At 41.4% G+C, this 18,365-nt stretch overlaps 1 protein-coding gene across 1 annotated transcript in view; it reads right to left on the bottom strand.

Annotated features, from left to right (window-relative positions):
- csmd2 (CUB and Sushi multiple domains 2) overlaps positions 1-18,365 on the bottom strand; it is a 391,624-nt gene that overhangs the window by 27,061 nt on the left and 346,198 nt on the right. Inside the window, exons 49-56 of the mRNA XM_072676048.1 lie at positions 17,545-17,733; positions 13,786-13,971; positions 13,084-13,278; positions 12,304-12,477; positions 12,016-12,189; positions 11,747-11,920; positions 3,138-3,326; positions 2,313-2,486 (exon numbers count right to left, since the gene is read on the bottom strand). Coding sequence (XP_072532149.1) covers positions 2,313-2,486; positions 3,138-3,326; positions 11,747-11,920; positions 12,016-12,189; positions 12,304-12,477; positions 13,084-13,278; positions 13,786-13,971; positions 17,545-17,733 — 1,455 coding nt within the window. The remainder of the gene's footprint in view (positions 1-2,312; positions 2,487-3,137; positions 3,327-11,746; positions 11,921-12,015; positions 12,190-12,303; positions 12,478-13,083; positions 13,279-13,785; positions 13,972-17,544; positions 17,734-18,365) is intronic.

The following is an 18,365-nucleotide window of genomic DNA, read 5'->3' as shown; positions in this document are numbered from 1 at the left end:
ACATTGCCTTCCACTAAAAGTTCAGAAAGTCTCCTGTAAAGTTGCATTTTTGTAAGACAGCAAAGTATATGTTTAGTATATGTCCTACGATGGGTATCCAGCTTGCAAAATAAACCATAATAGTATGCGAAGAGTCTTTTTAACAGAGGTTCTGGGCCAGTGTTTGCTTTCACTGGAAATTGCATCACTGGCACAGTGTTGATACATTAGATCATATAAATACTCTTAACCATAATAAGACATTCAAGAAGAAAAGTCGGTCTTTATGATTAATAAAAATACATCTGGTGTTTGAGTGGTTTAAAAATGATAGAGTACTGAGTTCTTGCCAAAGGGTGTATGAAGTATCTAATGAAGGTTCTCTATGGATGAGGGTTCAAAATGTGCAAAAAAACATTCCCTTGGCCCTGCATTTAAAAATTAATGGAAGTTTTGTTTAGATGAATAAGAATTTTCCTCAAAACTCTCCCAGAATGTCTTATGCTTGTTTATGCTTCCAGCCCACACATTCACAGACAGTACACTATTAACTCCATTATAGCTTTGAATCTGTTCATCTAACACTTAGTAAACAATAAAAACATTGGATAATTAGATTCACATTATACAGCTTCTCTCTGAGGTGGCTATCTTGATATGCTGATGAGGGGGGAATTAAGACAGATCTGGGGGACTTGAGTCAGGTGATAATAGACTCTGGATGAGAATGCGATGGGGACAGCAAATTTCCTTCCTTTCATCTGTTCATAATAGAAACTCATCTGCTGCTCTCTCCTGATGAATTTACAAATGATCTCCACAGTCCTTCATCTGCCCACCTGGTACCGCAACACAAACAGCCACAAATCCAGGACATCTCTTTAAAATTAAGCAAATATTTAGGGCTGCCTGTAATTTCCACCTCCTTGGTCCAAAACTCATACTTTGGAATTGATATTTATCCCAGGGAGATCAGTGTGCTCTGTAGTAAAGTGGTCAGTGCGGTCCCTGGGAGTGGACAGAGAGAGAGAGAGAGGAAGCTGCAATTTTTGAGAAATATGAATGTCATGAATTGTGACATTAACCTGTCAGGCCGGTTTTACTGCCAGGGATGAGGCGGTGTTCTGGCATATCTGAGGGCTGCGAGGGGCTGATGGCTTTATAGTAAAGCAGGGCAGCTCATAACCTGGCAGGCGTGTGGGAGTTCATGTAGCAGGGGCTGATACGAGGAGATTAAAGCAGTTTATGGAGGGACAGAGCACTCGCCCTTCAGGCCCACGCTCACACAGCTGTATCACTGGCTGCTGATCTCTGCTGAAGGCCCACAGCTGCTGATTCATCCCCAGCCTTGCTGAGGCCTTCTGCCATACAGCGCCCTTGAGATTTTACTCTTTGGACACCCCCCAAAGACAGTCACTGTTGATTTTTTTTATTATTCAAATGTAACTAGATAATTAAAAAAAAGAAATATATATATATATATATATATATATATATATATATATATATATATATATATAATATATATATATATATATATATATATATATATATATATATATATATATTTGTATAATTATGTCCCTGGATCATTTAGCAACCATTAACTTTTTATTTTTCCAGATGACCCATTCGGTGGATATGCTGGTTGACTTGCCAATTTAGGATAACTTTGGATATGATCCAACTAACTAAATATTACAAAACAGTCACTATAATGCAATAGATCAAGACCTGAGCGACAAAAAACAACAAAAAAAAACATTATATACGTATTAGAGTAAAATGTGATGTTTATAGCTACCAACCTATCTACTCAGCTGTAGTTATAGCTATTTAATACACAGTTCTTATTCTGTAAAGAGTAAACAGCTTTATAGATAATGGTAAAACACATACAATTCAGTCTAACAAGGTAACTGACAATCTTGTGCAGTGGTTATGCTAATAACTAATGTTAGCGACTGATTCTGTTTACCCAAATTGGGTCACACACATTTTTCGGGACAACATAGATACAATATATTGTCGTGCTTCTGCCATTTAACATAGAACAAAGTACCCCGTCATGCCAAAGCTTATGCTTTTTTCTCAGCTTTCAGACAACGATATTCTTTTACTACATCAGCACCCAGTGAATATAATTGGTATCGACTCTATTCAACAATCAAATTTAAGTCACAAAACAAATCTCTTCCTAACTGTGGTCCTGACAGAGTCAAAAAGTCAAAAGACAAGAGTCAAAAACTGCATGGCAATCCTAAAAAAGGTCTCATACACTGGCACTTGTGGTATGAGGTGAGGTGAGTACGGGTATTAGTGGTGTAGGGTACCGGTGCAGTGCGGAGGGGAGCCGCTCCACTGGCCATCCAGCTGGCACATGCGGGTGGTGTTGCCCACGATGGAGCGCTGGCCCATGCAGCTGTAACGGATGACTGAGCCCACTGTGCGCCTGTCCCCCGAGATCTGAGCATACGGAGGCATACTGGGATGATCACACAGCACCACTGCACAGACGCAGCAGGAGGACCACAAACGCAAAGAGAGAGAGAGACACACAGAGAGAAAGAGAGCGAGAGAGGCAGTGAATGCTAAAAACCTACACAAGTCTTCCGATTATTTGGCTAATAGTGCATATCTCTTCAACAAGTACACTGTCTGACAGAAGGTTGGGAAGATATTTTCAAAAAGCTTTTAAATAAGAAAATGCTTAATGATAAATGAAATGCTTCTTTCCAAAAAATCATAATACATAATTGATATTTCTAATAAGTCTGTATAAGAACCACTTCCAACAGCGTATATCCTTGAAAAAAGGAAATTTATGAGTTATTTTAATGGGTTTTGGAACCAAATGCCTTGTATGATCATGTGTTCTTTGTCGGTTTGCAATGACTTAATTAAAGATGAATTAAAGATTATTAAAAATGAACCAGGATGTTAAGACGAGCCCCTACACATTCTTTTCTGATGTGGCATCTTTAAATCACTATTTGGCAAACAATTCAAACAAATAAAATCTTTGCAGGTACATGTTCTAACAGTGTAGAAACAGTGTGATAGGCAGAAACACAGTAAAAAGAAAAGCCAAGGTGTCCCTAAACTTTTGACAGACAGTGCAATATGTTGCAGGCAGTGTGGCAGCCAGTTTTTCTTACAGAGGCATTTCGGAAGCGAACGGTCCCATGTGCCATCTCCCTGGCACGTCAGAATGCTGGTGCCCAGAAGGTAGTATCCTGGGTTACACGTGTAGGAGACAGTGGTCTGGAAGCTGTAGCGATGGGGTCCGCTGGGCAGGACCTGTCTGACACTGTTCTCCACATGACCCGGCTCAGTGCAGTTCACAACTGAGGAGAAAAATAAACCCAGCATAAGAACATTTGTATACAAACAACAGCATGCAGTAGCGCAATGATCCACATCTTATTAGGGCACATCTCAGTCACATCTCAGACATTTGAATTTCTCACTTTGGTTTTCCCACACGTTACACCCACATACCCACCCTCTTATTCATCCATCCATCCATCCATCCCTCCATCCAACCATCCACCCTCATTACAATCCATCCACCCTCCTACCCCATAATAAACCATCCATCTACCCATTTATCCTCCCACTTATCCATCCATTCATCCTCCTACCCATCCGTCCATTCATTCACACATTTATCCTCAAACCCATCAATCGTCTCATTTATTGATTCGTCCATCCAACTATCCATCAATCCATCCTTCCACATGTCCATTCATCCATCTATCCTCTCAGTCATCCATTCATCCTTCCAATCATTCATATATCCATCCTCAAACCTGTCCATTTGTCCATCCATCGATCCACCCACCCATTCATCAATGCTCCCATCCCTCCATTCATGCTCCCACTCATTGATTTATCCATCCATCCATCCCCTAACCCACCCATTCATCAATCCATCCATACATACTCCAACCTGTCGATTCGTCCTTTCCTCCATTCATTCATCCATCCATCTCTCCATCCCTCCATCCTACCACCTGTCTATTCGTGCATACAACAATGACATTGTTGGACAACAAAGGGTGTCCAATTGGTTTACTGTCATACTGTCTCCTCTCTGGAGATACAGCATTTAGACTTGCCTGTTTTAGACAGGTTCTCTCCAGATCCACTCAGACTTTACATATTCATTATAACACCTGCAGCAAGTTCATGGATTCATTAACATAAATATATAAACCTCTTGGTTTGGCTTTTTTTTTGCAGTGCTCTGTGCATTTCAGAGTTGCAGTTTTGTGAGCTTCTCCAGTGATTTGGAATCTTGCTCTGTTATTGTTTTTTAGATTATGGATTTCCCTGCATTGTTGGGGCTGGTCTGTGTACTGACCCCTCCCTGTGTTGACTAGGAGTGTTAGAATGCCCCAAAATAAAGCTACTCTGCTTGTATAAACTGCACCAACTCCCACCACTGCTAAAACCACTTAGTAAAAACAAATGGCTACTTTTTAAAAATTCTCACAGCAGTGCTTCAAAATCTAGAAGAAAGCCTTCCCTGGACAGTAGAGACGGTTAATCCAACAAAAGCAGGATCAACTATTTTCTTAAAATCCTTGATTTTGGAAAAAAAAACAATGAATGAGAAGGTCCCCTAATACATTTGTCCATTGTATATTTAACATGAATGTCTGGGATAGGCCTGTATAATAGTTTAGAAGTAAGCATGTATATAACTTCAGAAAGTGCAGTGGAATATTATAAATAACAAAGCTATATAAATAATAGAGCATTAGAGTACAAGAATACAATCCATCTGCTACATAAATGTCTACCACTCACCAATCAGCAAGTGTTCTCCAGATTACATTTATCTGGGTTTTGATTCCTATCACCAGCTTTCCTCTGTGTGTAAACCTGCCTGTCTGTCTCCTACATTGCGAAGCACTCTCATTGGGTTTCAGTGCATACTGTACAGTTTCTGACCTATTTTTGCCTTCTGTTTTTGACTTTTGGGATTTTGCCCACCTGTTTGGGTTGCTGGTTCATTTGCTGTGTTTTGCTTGCCTGTTTTTGACCTGGCTTCGACATCTCTTGTTAGATATGCCATATAACAGCTTCTAAATTGACTTTTAATGAATTCTAATGAGCACTATGAATTCAGGATTGTGTGGCTGTTAATTTCATGGTCAGCTTATTATGAAATGAAAAAAAAAATTAAAAACTACTAAAAAGATGAATATGACAATATGTTGACAAAACTGTGATACGTTTTCCATGGCAATAAATAAATAAGTCCCAAATACAGCCAGGCACATGGATGTGTGTAAACACTCACACACACAACACCTTCAGCAAACTTGTCTTGAATATTTGTCACTAAATGCATTTTAAAAAAGAGAAAGTTTGAAGCCCATATGCAGCGTATGCTGAATGTGATGGATGTCGAGCCTGGCGGAATGAAGAGGAGGCAAAGCGAGAGAAAACCGAACGTCTGTCAGTTCACAACCAGATGGAGAGAGGCAGTGAGCGAAAAAGAGGGACAGAGAGCACACTTGAGTGAGATGGAGAACCAGAGGCAGGAATTAGCAGTGTGCTTGTACCCTAATCAATCCACGCTCCATACACACACCCGTCTCAAAGTCCCCCGCCCCTTTTCCGATCCCGACTGTGCCTCATCAGATGGCATCAGGCCCATGCTCCGATCAATCTGGCATAAGAGACGGGCGCTGGGGAGGTTGAGGAAGAGAGAGGAGTGAAACAAGCCCTGGCGGTGCAGCCGCCATTAATAAACCATCCGTCCTGTGCTTGCACATGGATGAGGTGGGGTTTGGGGGGGGTACACTCGGGCTATTTATACTGCATTGACATGATGATGGAGATGTGAGCTGTGAGAGACAGATGGGACAGGTTGGAGAGGGGGACGCCCTTCCGCTGAGCGGCTAACGGCCTGCTGGGGCGCCACGCTTCTGGGCACTAGTAGCACTCTAGCTTCTCACACACAGCCCAGTGATTTATTCACTACTTTCAGCCACTTTCACTACTTCAGCTCATGTTGCCACCCACTAATCATGAAATGGAGAGCAGAAGTGAGGGCATTCATTTCTGTTAGCTTATACTGTCTGCAATGCAGAAGCAGAAGCCGAATGGCAGTTTGTGCCATAAGCATAAGTGATGAAATGAATGGAAAACACTTGTAAGATTTACTACAGGGAATCTAACATAAGGTCATAAACCTGACTTGTAATGTCGCTGAAGTAAGGAAATCGTGTATGTCTGACAAGGTAACTTCATAAACGAGAGAACACATGGTCGAACACATGGTCGTAACTGAACCTCTAGTGATTTAACTTTTAAAAACACATTTTCTCCTCCACATTTCTGTCACTTCATATTATTATCACGCTAAATATCATCACAATACACTTTTTCACCATAACTACATGTTATGCTGTTACTATATATTATGCTTTTTTTACAGACGTAAGGGAAATTTCAGACTGTTACACTTGCCTCTGTGCAGGGTTAGGAAAGTATTTTGCTACCCGATTACCCGATGAGTTTATTAAAAGCCACAGCACCCCCCCATGTTTCCTTCCAAGATGTATTGTGAATATCTATATATTCATAATTAAAGTGTATTCAGACAGTGCATTCAACCGTAAGCACATTTTTTGAATATTCCGCCCAACACTGGGTGTGGGTCATTCGGACTGAACTTCATGACCCGCAGTCCATCTACAACAAGCATTGCTGGACCAAGGCTAGGAAGATCATTAAGGACCTCAGACATCCAAACAATGGGCTGCTCTCTCTTTTGTGGTCAGGGAAGCACTTTCGCTCCCTGAAGGCAAACACAGAGAGGATGAGGAGGAGTTTCTTCCCACAAGCAATTCAGACCTTTAACCAGGACAGTAACTAGGATTACCATACACACACACACACACACACACACACACACACACACACACTATACACAGGACTTTCTTCTTATATTTCTTCTATGTTATGTAAATGTAGTGTATAATGTAGTGTATTTAGTGTGTATACTGCAATTATTTTCTTATGTTTAGTTATATGTCATATAATATTATATATTATTTATATATTTGACATCTTTGCTTTATTCTTACTTTTTACGTATTCCATCTTATCCATGTCAGTGTGCAGTTGTCAAAGCATTTCACTGCTAGTTGTATCATGTATCTAGATTTCAACAGTAAAATGCTTGTTTGACATTTGTGATGGAAAATGATATTTGAATATTTTCAATTTCTGACACCGAATGATCTAGTGACAGCCCATTCATTTCTATTTGCAATTAATATTTTTTTTGCTCCTGAGCTCCCTCTACAGTTCTGGAGATTAATTTACTTTTACACCTTTCCCCTAAATACAATTCCCCCTTATGGACTGCAATAAACATGCATTTGATGACAAGCTGAGAGATACAGAACTGGCATCTGAAGTGAAAGAAGCCATTGGTCTAAGGAGGTAAAGTAATATTACCAGATTTTACACAAATACAAATATCATTATGCAGCATCGCGTAGTTCACGTGAGAGGTCTTGTACAGCTCCAGCAAAGTTATATAGTGCAGTAACCAGCGTTCCGGCCCCAGAGAGGGTTATGGTATATAGATCCTATTCTCCTTATTACAGGCAGTGGAGCATCAACATGATTTTGAAGCTGCTACATATAGGTAATGTTGATTTAATTTAAAGGGTCACTATATTTTAGTAATATAATCTGATTACTTTGCAATTAATTGATATTAATCTCATGTTTAGTGAAATGGTCAAATCTAAGTAATATGCAGTGGATAACATCACCTTTCCTGTGGCAGACTGGGGACTGTGTTCCCCAGCCGAGCAACTACATCACACTACACCAATGAAAATCTCTTGGGTAAAATATCTAACACTACATTCACCTACCTGTAACATGATTTAAATGAAAGACACTCTGGATAAGAATGTGTAAATGTGGATACCATAAAGATTTATACAGTGTAGGTTGTGAGAGGTCAGACTTGCAGACTCACGAGCAGTACAAAAGTTCAGAAACCAAGTGATGTCATTTGCAGGAGCTCTTTTAGCTCTCAGCTGTTGCAACAGTCCATAAAAACAACAGTTATAAAAAGCAAGAATTTCACACAAATACTAAGTGGCAGCTGACTGAATAATGAAAAATTATAAATCACACAACTTGTTGTTGTTTTTGTATTCCGGTACTACTCAACCCTGTCTCAGTGGAAAAAGGCTGGTAATATATCCTTTAATTTCCCAAACAAGGGGCAAGATCAACAATTCTGTCATCCACAGTCTTTTAATGGACTCCCTGAACACAGAGAGTCTTAAAATATTTTCAGAAGAGAGTCTCTCAATCATCCACAATTCCAATAATACCACCAGCATGTTCATGCCCTAAAGCTCCCAACCCTGGTCCTGTAGGACCTTCTGCCCGGCACATTGTACTGCTTACCCTGCTCCCAACACACCTGATCCAGCTAATCCGGTAATTAGGAAGCCCTTCCTGAGTTGAAGGTGGTGGGTTAGAGAAGGAAACCACAAAAATGTGCAGGGCAGGGGATCCTCCAGGACCAGGGTTGGGAACCACCACCCTAAGGCAGTGTCAAATACAGTATCTACAAGGTAATCGTAATACACCAACCAACCATTAGCACATTTCATTCAGTGAGGTAATAATGATCTAATAAAGCAACAACAAGCCAATGATGGATGGATCGATGGGTAAATGGATTGATTGACGGATAGATGGAATGGACAAGGGTGGATAATGAAGTAAAGTGAGAATCCACACAAAGAGAAAATAGGTCCAATTCATCTGATCCTGGCCACAATTGGACATTAGACTTGTTTCAGCCTCTGGCCACTGGCCATTTGGTAGGGAAGATGGATCATTTTCTGGCCCGGCCATAGACTTATCAGTGTGGTTTTAGGAGGCCATTTTGAAGACGGCAGTGGCTTGGTCTGACACAAATTGGTGCTGATTAGCGGGGCTGTGTGGGGGCCCTCTGAATTATTGATGCAGCTCACGGCTTACGCCTTTCCAGCCGAGCTCCTTTTGTACCATTAGCTGTGATTCTGCTGCTCTCAGTGCTAATGATGGGCCGTGATGGAAGGGAGATGGTGGCGAAGCGAGCGCAGAGCATCAGACCACTTCAAGTTCCCTGAGCCAGGGTAAACACGCATTTATAAAACAAAGACAGGGGAGGATGGAGAGGGAGGAAAAAGCCAACTTTAACGATTATAATTAACATGATAGATCAGATAAAATGAACAAAGAAGGGGCTAATCCTCTTATGTATCTGCATTTCAGGCTTATTATCATTCTCACCACCTCCACAACCCACACATGCAAACACGCTACTATGACAATGTTGGCAGAGCAACAAGGACAACCGTTTTAAACATAGTGAGATGCCATAGAGGGTCTGATTTTAGATCTTTTTAAAGAACCACCTCTGAGCTTTGAAGAAGCTCCACGTGATGTAAAGCAATGGTCATCAACCTTGGTCCTGGAGGTCTCCTTCCTGCCCAGTCTAGTTTTAGTCACAATCTGCCACATCTGCTCCAGTTAATTAATTTCTTCAGAATTGATTGGCTGGATCAGATGCACTAGCATTAGGAAAACGAGGGGGAGGCAGCATCTTAGATGCAGATTAGAACTAACCTCTGCAGGAAAGCAGCACCTTGGGTGAAAGAGCTACAGCACAAAGCTTAGGTTGTCATATTTATGGCCTTTCAAGTGCCACAACCGTCTAAGCATAGGTCCTATCATGGGAAGATCGTAGGTTTGATACCTGGTATTGCCTCTTTGATTTGTGGTCATAGTTCTCAAAGAGCAATTTGCACACTGTATATATCTCTTTCTAGCTTCCTCAACCCACCAGTGTGATGTTAGCCCTTGTGGGTGTCTGTAAGCTGACCTAACAGAACAGAGGGTTGGTGTTAATTTCTAAATGCATTGAACTGCCCAATGACTTTGTATTAGTGACAGTTCAAGCTTCATGTGACCCAGAAGAGGCACAAAATTACATTTATGGTATTACTGAGATACTTTGTAAGGCTTAGCCTGGTTGCAGTGAGCTGCACCACTCCTGGTACAAAAAAAATTAAAATGCATCAAAATTTAGAATCAGGACTAACTAAACAATCAACTACCACTTTTTACAGGGAGACACCTGTAGTGGTAAGTCACAGTTCTGTGGGAATCAGTGCCACCCAGAAATACTCAGAACCCCCCTAAACGGTCACTGTAAGGGTATGTTTATACTGGTCAGCTTTGGTTTGATTAAAACCCTGGTTCGATTGCTCTGTTAGTATGGTTTGTTAGAGTAAGTATTTAAGATGTCTTTCGAACTCTGGTGCTCACCAAACAAGCAGACTTCAGTTCTCAGTTTGTTTCTAAGCAAACTCTGGTGTGGTTTAATTGAAGAATGAATACAATAGGCTGTGTTCCAAATCACATACTACCACACTACATACAGAGGTTTAGTCTAGCTGCCTCAGTAAACTAAAGATATTTGTGAGTTGGGATGCATCCATAACTAAACATTTTACAGTTCACAAGGTACATCCTTCCATGAAGAAATTAGCTTGTGTATTATCAAAATGTGGTTTACTATGTATATCAAAACTGCAATATCAAAAGTTATTGCTTGGATCACGCAGGACCGGCTGACACGTCTGCCTCATGCAGACCTCTACTTGCAGCCTTCTGCCTTACGTGCATCATATGTCGCCTTTATTTCCTTTTGGGTTTGATTGCAAATATGTCAGTATGAGCGCAAAGCAAACCGGGACTAAATGTAACAATGTATCATCATCTTCTTGCTTGGTCTGGACCAAGGAAACTAAACTACAAGTAAAAACACACCCTTAGTGACCAGTTATACAAAGCTTTAATACCAAGTTATGAGGTACAACTCAATAAGCAAGCAGACATGTAAGCATGTCTTCAGTCCATCCTCAGATATGTAAAAGGAGAAACACGTTTCTAGGTAGCAGCAGGCTTGAATGACAATCTCTTTTATTAAATCTTCTGGATTTCTTAAACGGCCTCACAAATAATCATGTTTCTGATCCACAAGAGGTCAAGTCTTTTAATGTGGCAGCAGCCGTCAGCGGCTGAGGCTCAGTGTCTCTTGGTTGTCAGTGCGGGGACACGACCCCGCCTGCAGTCCTTTCTGAAGCTGCCACTGAGACTCAGCCTGCAGCTTTAACCGAATCTAAACACGTCCTCGGGCTGGAGCCTTCCAATTCCACCCGGCCAAACTGCAAAAGCCTCTTCACTCCTCAGTGACTCACTTCACTTACAAAAAATATATATAAATATACGAACAGAAATAGTGAAAAAAAATCTTGAAATGCTGCAGAGAGCTCACAAGGGGGTTGATTCCAACACGGATGAGAGTCCGCCAATCATTTAGAGGGCACTTAAGTGCTAAGTCCATTTAATCTGAGAAAGCATTGTCTCCAAGCACTGAGGAGCATATCATTACCATGACAATACAGAAATGGAGTCATATGCAAACACTTAATACTTACAGGCATTGTTCAGAGACGCCTGTCAAAGACTTTTTATTACAGCACAGAATTTCTCTTTACTTTTCCACTTTTACTTCCAGAATTAAGTGTTTTTTGTATTTCCCAGACCTTTATCAAGAACAACACAGCCAAGTTTTTTGAGCTAATAGAATAAAATGTACACACTTACAAACACACACACACACACACACACACAAATACAGGCAATCAATATGACTTACTTTTACATCTGGGCAAGGCATTGCTCCACTGACCATTGGGCTGGCAATGAGACTTGACAGCCCCCTGTAGGACATAGCCAGTATTGCAGGCAAAGCGCACAACGTCATTAAGGTTGAACTGAGTTCCATGGGTGACACCATTGGCAGGGTTTCCTGGATGTCCGCATGTTATAGCTACAAAATGACACAGACAGAAAATAGACTATGTTCATATCACAGTAAACAGTTATTCACTTACTGCCAGATAAAACAGCTTAACTACTACTTACGGACGCAAACAGGGGCCTTTCCAGACCAGCGGTGGTCCTGCTCACATATGCGGACTGATACACCGATCAGCCTGAAGCCAGGGTTGCACTGGTACACCACACTGCCCCTGTAGTTATAGTTCTCTCCAATGATCTGGCCATTTACGATGGGGTCAGGAGAGCCACAGTGACCGGCTGAGGAGAAAAACATCCACACACCAACAGATGATGACCTTGCGGTACAGCTCGAAGCAATTTAGCAGCATAACAGGCAGAAAATGGTCGTTAGGTGAAGTGCTGTTGTCTTACCAAGACACTGGACTTCAGATCCACTCCACAAGCCATTGGACATGCACTCCCTCACCCTGGAGCCCACCAGAGTGTAGCCCGTGTTGCAGGAGAAAATGGCTGTGGCTCCGTACACAGTCAGAGTACCAATCTTATTTCCATTGGGGGGAGTGCCAAGGTCCCCACAGGAGATAACTAGATAATAGAGAATAATATGTGCTCCATTATTCAGTGTTAAAGTTCTGTTGCACAGGGGTCTCAAACCTTTAGCAATCCAGGGTCCCTTCCGGTGTAAAAAAAGTCCACAGACCCCCACAGATCCATTTTTAAAATACAACCGATTAACACTAACAGTGTATAGAGCTATAGAGAGTGCTAATCAGAGTGCTTTGTAACCAGATGTGGCTTGGCTAGACCTTATTTGCTAGAACCTTCAGACAGACAACATTTTGGTCTACTGTCATTATTCTCATTAAAATAGACTTAATGTCAAAATTGTTCTTAAAAGGTAACTAATTTCAGAGGATGGAGCCTAGTGATCGAATGTCATCAGTTTCTAATGGCTCAGTTAAAATAATCAAGGCCTCCTGGCTATACTGTAAGTCATGGACCCTTGACCTCAATGTGAGAACGAGGGCTGTAGGAGAACTTTGTTAGAAGGTGTATTCTCTAGAGCGACTTATTTTCTTGACTAAAGATCTTTAGAAAATATTTTCTTGACTGGGACATAACCTTTAGGACAAGCTAAGAGACAAGTAAACGCCAGCCACGTTGTGGAATGACTCAGTAAAAGGATCTTACTTTCACAGGCAGGTCTTGGCTCAGGGTAATCCCAGGTGCTGTTGGCCTGGCAACGGATGACCCTCTGGCCCTTATAGAAGTAGCCAGGGTCACAAGTGAGCATCATCATGGCCTCGTACTGATTTTGCATGCCATAAATAAGCCTCCATCTCCCATGCTCCACTGCAGAGTGGCTGATGTCAGGGCAGGTGACAGCTGAAGAGCGAACATGCATTTTAGTCAGCATCTACTTTACATGACTGTTCCCGGAATTTCAGCGCAAAGCTAGTAAGTCTAGTTAAATATAAGCAGCAACTTTCTAATGATTCGGGGTTAGAAGACCAACTGAACTATCAGATAGTTTTAACCCTTAAACTAACCCTTAACTCTTATAGGACTTATTGGCAGCTCCAGACTTAAAGATCCCACTCTACATGCTGAATAATTCATCAAATCCATTTATAACTCATAGCAGATGTTGGATAATAAGGATTAGGCTTAATAGCTGAATCATAAGCACAGAGTTTAACCTTTTAAATCCTAGGTTTATTACATCCTAAGGCTTATTATTCAGTACCTACAGTACATGGAAAGCAATGCTCACTGGCTGAGTCATTCTTCAGACAGCTGGAAGCCTGGTCATTAATGTGGTTAAGTAGTAATAGACTGCTTGCAGCTTACAGATATTAACATATTTCAGGTAGTGAGATTTTTGGAACTTACGTATGCAGCGGGGCGGGGTTTCCAATGGGCTCCACCTCCCCGACTCTTGACAGACTGTTGACACTGGTATTGTGTTGGCCAAGCGGAATCCGGGATTACATCTGAATGTGACCCTTGAGCTGAGAGTGAAATCCTGACCAACAACACTTCCATTAACTGGAGCAATGGGCATTCCACATGACACCACTGTGCAGAAAGAGATAGAGATAGAAAGAGACATGAAGAGAGAGAGAGGGAGGCAAAGACAGGCATGATAAGACTTATTACAGTCTCCACTAACAATTCCTGGCTGTCCCGAACACAGGAGGTGATGAAAAGTGACAAAGTGAGCTCTCAACTCTAATATAATCAGGATGCAGACAGCTGAGTTTATAGCGTGCCGTGTAACGTTAGCGGGTTGTACTCATGATGAAAAGTAAACCAGCTTGCTAACTAATTAAATGTGAAGTGCTGTGTGCTGGTTTCTGCAAGACATGAGGGTCATTGGCTTGCTAATCAAAAAAAAAAGTTTTTAGAAATGATTTTTTTATAAAAAAAATTATTTTTTGTCATTAAAGCTGTGCACATATAATTTACTACACCACTCACATAGAGGGAGAGCGGAATACATAGATAGATAGATAGATAGATAGATAGATAGAGAGAGAGAGAGAGAGAGAGAAAGAGAGAGAAAGACTGAGAGAGAGAGAGAGAGAGAGAGAGAGAGAGAGAGAGAGAGAGAGAGAGATTATATGCATACACTATATTGTCAGAAGTTTTGGGACACCTGCTCACTCATTGTTTCTTCCAAAATCAAGGGTTTTAAAAATAATTGTTGGAGTGACTTCCTCTTCCGTCCAGGGAAGGCTTTCTACTAGATTTTGGAGCACTGCTTTGGATTTGATTGCATTTGACAACAAGAGTGTTATGGAGTTCAGGGTGTTGGATGATCACCACCCCGCCTCATCCGTAACTCCTCAAATTATTCCAAAAGTATTTGATGAAGCAGCATTATTCCAGGGATTTAAGATCTACTGCACACTTATTGTAACCATGTCAGTGAAGTATCGGACCATTCATATAAAACTGTATATGTATATACTGAAATGCAAAACTGAATATATCTCTGACATACCTCTCTGTGGAAACCAGCATCTAAACTAAACTAATATGTAGGGGGAGGGGTATATGCTCAGCACACAACCACGCTAAAATAACTGGACTTTCAGAAGCCGTCTAAGTGCTAGCCCTATCATTAGAAGATTGCCGCTTTGATCCCAAGTGGCCTAGAGAGCATAATTGGCCTCATTCTCTCAGAGTGTAGGATGGTTCCTTCCTCTTCCTCCATCGCTCAGAGTGATGCCAGTCAGTGCATCCTTTAGTTGATGTAACAGAATTGGTAGATGGTGCTCTCCTCCAAGCATGCTCAGCTGTCCATCGATTCATGTGCTTCATGTGACCCAGAAGCAATGGAGATGCCTGACGAAGAATCACAGGGGTCCCCTCCAACCAATGTTCATCAGCATTATGTATTTACATATTACATATTATTTAGTTCCAATACAGAGGATTAAGCTTATGTTAACCTACACTATAGAAAATACAATAAAATACACACACCATACTGCCCATATAGCACAGTCATTTATGCCTATACACCTCAGTCATTTGGAATACACTTGTTCAAATTTCCTTGCATCTAATTATCATTAAGCATTCATCTCTTCGCAGCCAGCAGACCTGGACACAGGATCTGCTCTGCTAGCCAGGTTAATGTTGAACACCAAAGTAAACGAAAGAAATATTGTAATGCTAGAGAAAGTTAGTCATTACAGTGTCTCTCTCCCACAGTTAGGGCTAGACATGCAGCATTTAGTTATTTAGCATTGCATTTATGTATGTTAAAATAATGCTCCACTCACTCGTCCTCCTCCTACCCACTGTGATTTAAAATAAGATATTTAAGCCAGAATTTTAGGGAAATACTTGTTTACTTTTAAGTAGAAGAAAAAATGATAGAGATAAAGAGAGAAGAATAAAGAGAATAAAGGCTGAGAGTATGAGTCTCCCTCTCCACACACAGCATCTCTCCTCCTATTAGTTACCATAGTAATAACACCCTAATATGCATATCTTGTTGTCACGGTGAGACTGCTATCCTATTGACTACTGCAGTTTAAAGTTTGTCAGCCCTCGGGACCCTTACTGGCATGGAGCCCTAAGCATTTCCTAGTGGCAAGCAGCCCCTCTGCTCAGAAGTAGCATAATGCAAAACAAACTTGTTTCTTCTAAAAAAGCAACTGTACAGGAGAAAAATGTCAAAATATTTAACATGCAAGTCATTTTGGATTCATTAATCATCATTTTTTGACAGGATGTAAAGAACAACTGATTCAATTGATGGATTTTATAAATTTAATTTATATCAATTTATAAAATCCAAATTGGCAAAATGTTTTTGCATGGAATCAATAATAATAATAATAATAATAATAATAATAATAATAAAAACTGGACATTTGTCTGTCAGTAATAAATTGTAGGACTTTAGCTAGTGATATATATATATATATATATATATATATATATATATATATATATATATATATATATATATATACACACACACACACATATATTTGTCATATTCTTGAGCCAAACCAATCTGTTGTATATAAATAAATAAATTAATTAATTTTATTACATAATATCGAAAATCAAACTAAATCTTCACCTCAGAATCTAGCCTGAAAATATGAGTCTCGTTACACCCCTAGTTGTTGTTCAGAATGTACCATAGTAAGTATAATTTGCTTCATCTTCATGTTTACCGGTACACATACTGAGCAAACATGCACACACACACACCCCACTCACTGGACAACCCAGCGTTCTGACTGTTCAAACAAGGGTCTGTGGCAGCTAGTGAGTGGTAGGTTCAATCCAGCAGAGAGATTACACCTGTGCATAGATTCAGAGCACCTGCTGCTCCCAACTGCTGCTGCAGATCAGAGATAGAGGAATCCTGCAAGTGTCAGCGGCACAATCCAACAGCTCGTTTTCACGGCAGGGCATCAGTCTCACGCAGAAACAGAGGGTGTGTGTGTGTGTGTGTGCAACAGATGTGCAGAGAGGGGTCTAAATCACTACGGCTGCCCTTTAAAGGGAAGGATCTTTTTATCTTCTGGTCATCCCTCAAACCTCACCCGTAGAGAGGAAAATACAACACACCTATACCCACGCAGACAAAACGGCTCCATTGATCACACTGATTGTATGCGAGCCACGGGGCTGTTCGTTTCAATTTGTCCAGCAAATGATTGCTAGTATTTAATGCAGATCTCATTGTACTCTAATAGAACAGAGGGAGTCCTGTGAGGCGTATGGCCTGAGGCACCTCGTACCTTTCCCAGTCAAATTAAAACCTGGAGACCTGGGAGACCGCAAAATGGCCGACTGGATGGCCAAGCGTGCTTTGGAGAAAGCCAACTGTCGGTGTGTGAAGAGTTTCTCCCTTCGGATGGCACATTAGCAAAAGTGTCTGAGCGAAGGCTGCTGGCTAGACTGTTTATTGTGATGAGCAATTTGGATGGATGTAGCCAAGGCCCACACTCCCACAGAATACAGAATGAGCCCCAGCAGTCCTGGTATGTGGCTTCTGCCGCGGCTGCTTCTGCTTCTGCTGCTTAAGATGGAGGAAGCCAAGACGGACGGGAAGATAGGCAGGAAGTGGCTCGGGGACATATAGTGAGGGGTTCTGGATGAGTGCTTTTAACCCACCTTGGCACAGGGGCACCGGAGCATTCCATTGGTAGATGCCCTGCGGGGTACGGGTGCAGGTGGCACTGCTCTGTCCAATCAGGCGGAATCCTTGGTCACAGCTGAAGCGCAAGGTACTGCCCAGCTTTGTGCCTGTCTGGCTGTGCACTGAGCCATTCACCGGAGGGTTAGGGGGGCTGCAGTACGCCGCTGTAAAATACACATACACACATACACACACACACACACACACACACACACACACACACACACATACACACACACACAGAAGAGTGAAATAACAGCATCAGTCTGTGCTCCATTGGCCTGAAATCTGCTTCTTCAGTGCATCTTTTATTGTATCCAATTCCTCGCTTTGTTCCCAGACAAAGCTGCATATTAATGCAGCGCTGAATAAACCCATCCTTTAAGAAGAGCTGCAGCACATGCCGGAGAAGAAATTGATTAAAGGAGACGTGCTGTAAAAAGTGGGTGCTCACAAAAGGCTGTAAAACTGGCGGATTCACAACACTGCTCTGAATCTGCTTATTGCACTTGTTGGACGTTTTGTCTGCTTGCGAATGACGCAGATGTAACTTGTTGTGTGGCAACAAGTCAACATTTCTAAACAGGAATGAATGGGGTGAGATTTCTAGAGGCAAGAAATATCCAGTTTAACCCTTGTGTTGTCTTAAAGGTCAAGAATGACCCAGCACTGTGTTTTCAACAGCAGATAAACCCCCATACATGATCTTTTTTTGCTTAAAACCCCGACATTAGAGAAAGTGTTACATTGCCTTTGTTCATGCTTCCAATAAAGCTGTACACCACCAGGGTACACA

This window comes from Salminus brasiliensis, chromosome 3 (genome assembly GCF_030463535.1).
Source record: "Salminus brasiliensis chromosome 3, fSalBra1.hap2, whole genome shotgun sequence".
NCBI classification, from domain to species: Eukaryota; Metazoa; Chordata; class Actinopteri; order Characiformes; family Bryconidae; genus Salminus; species Salminus brasiliensis.
Note: the sequence above shows the minus strand (reverse complement) of the source record. Positions and strands in the feature narration are given on the sequence as shown.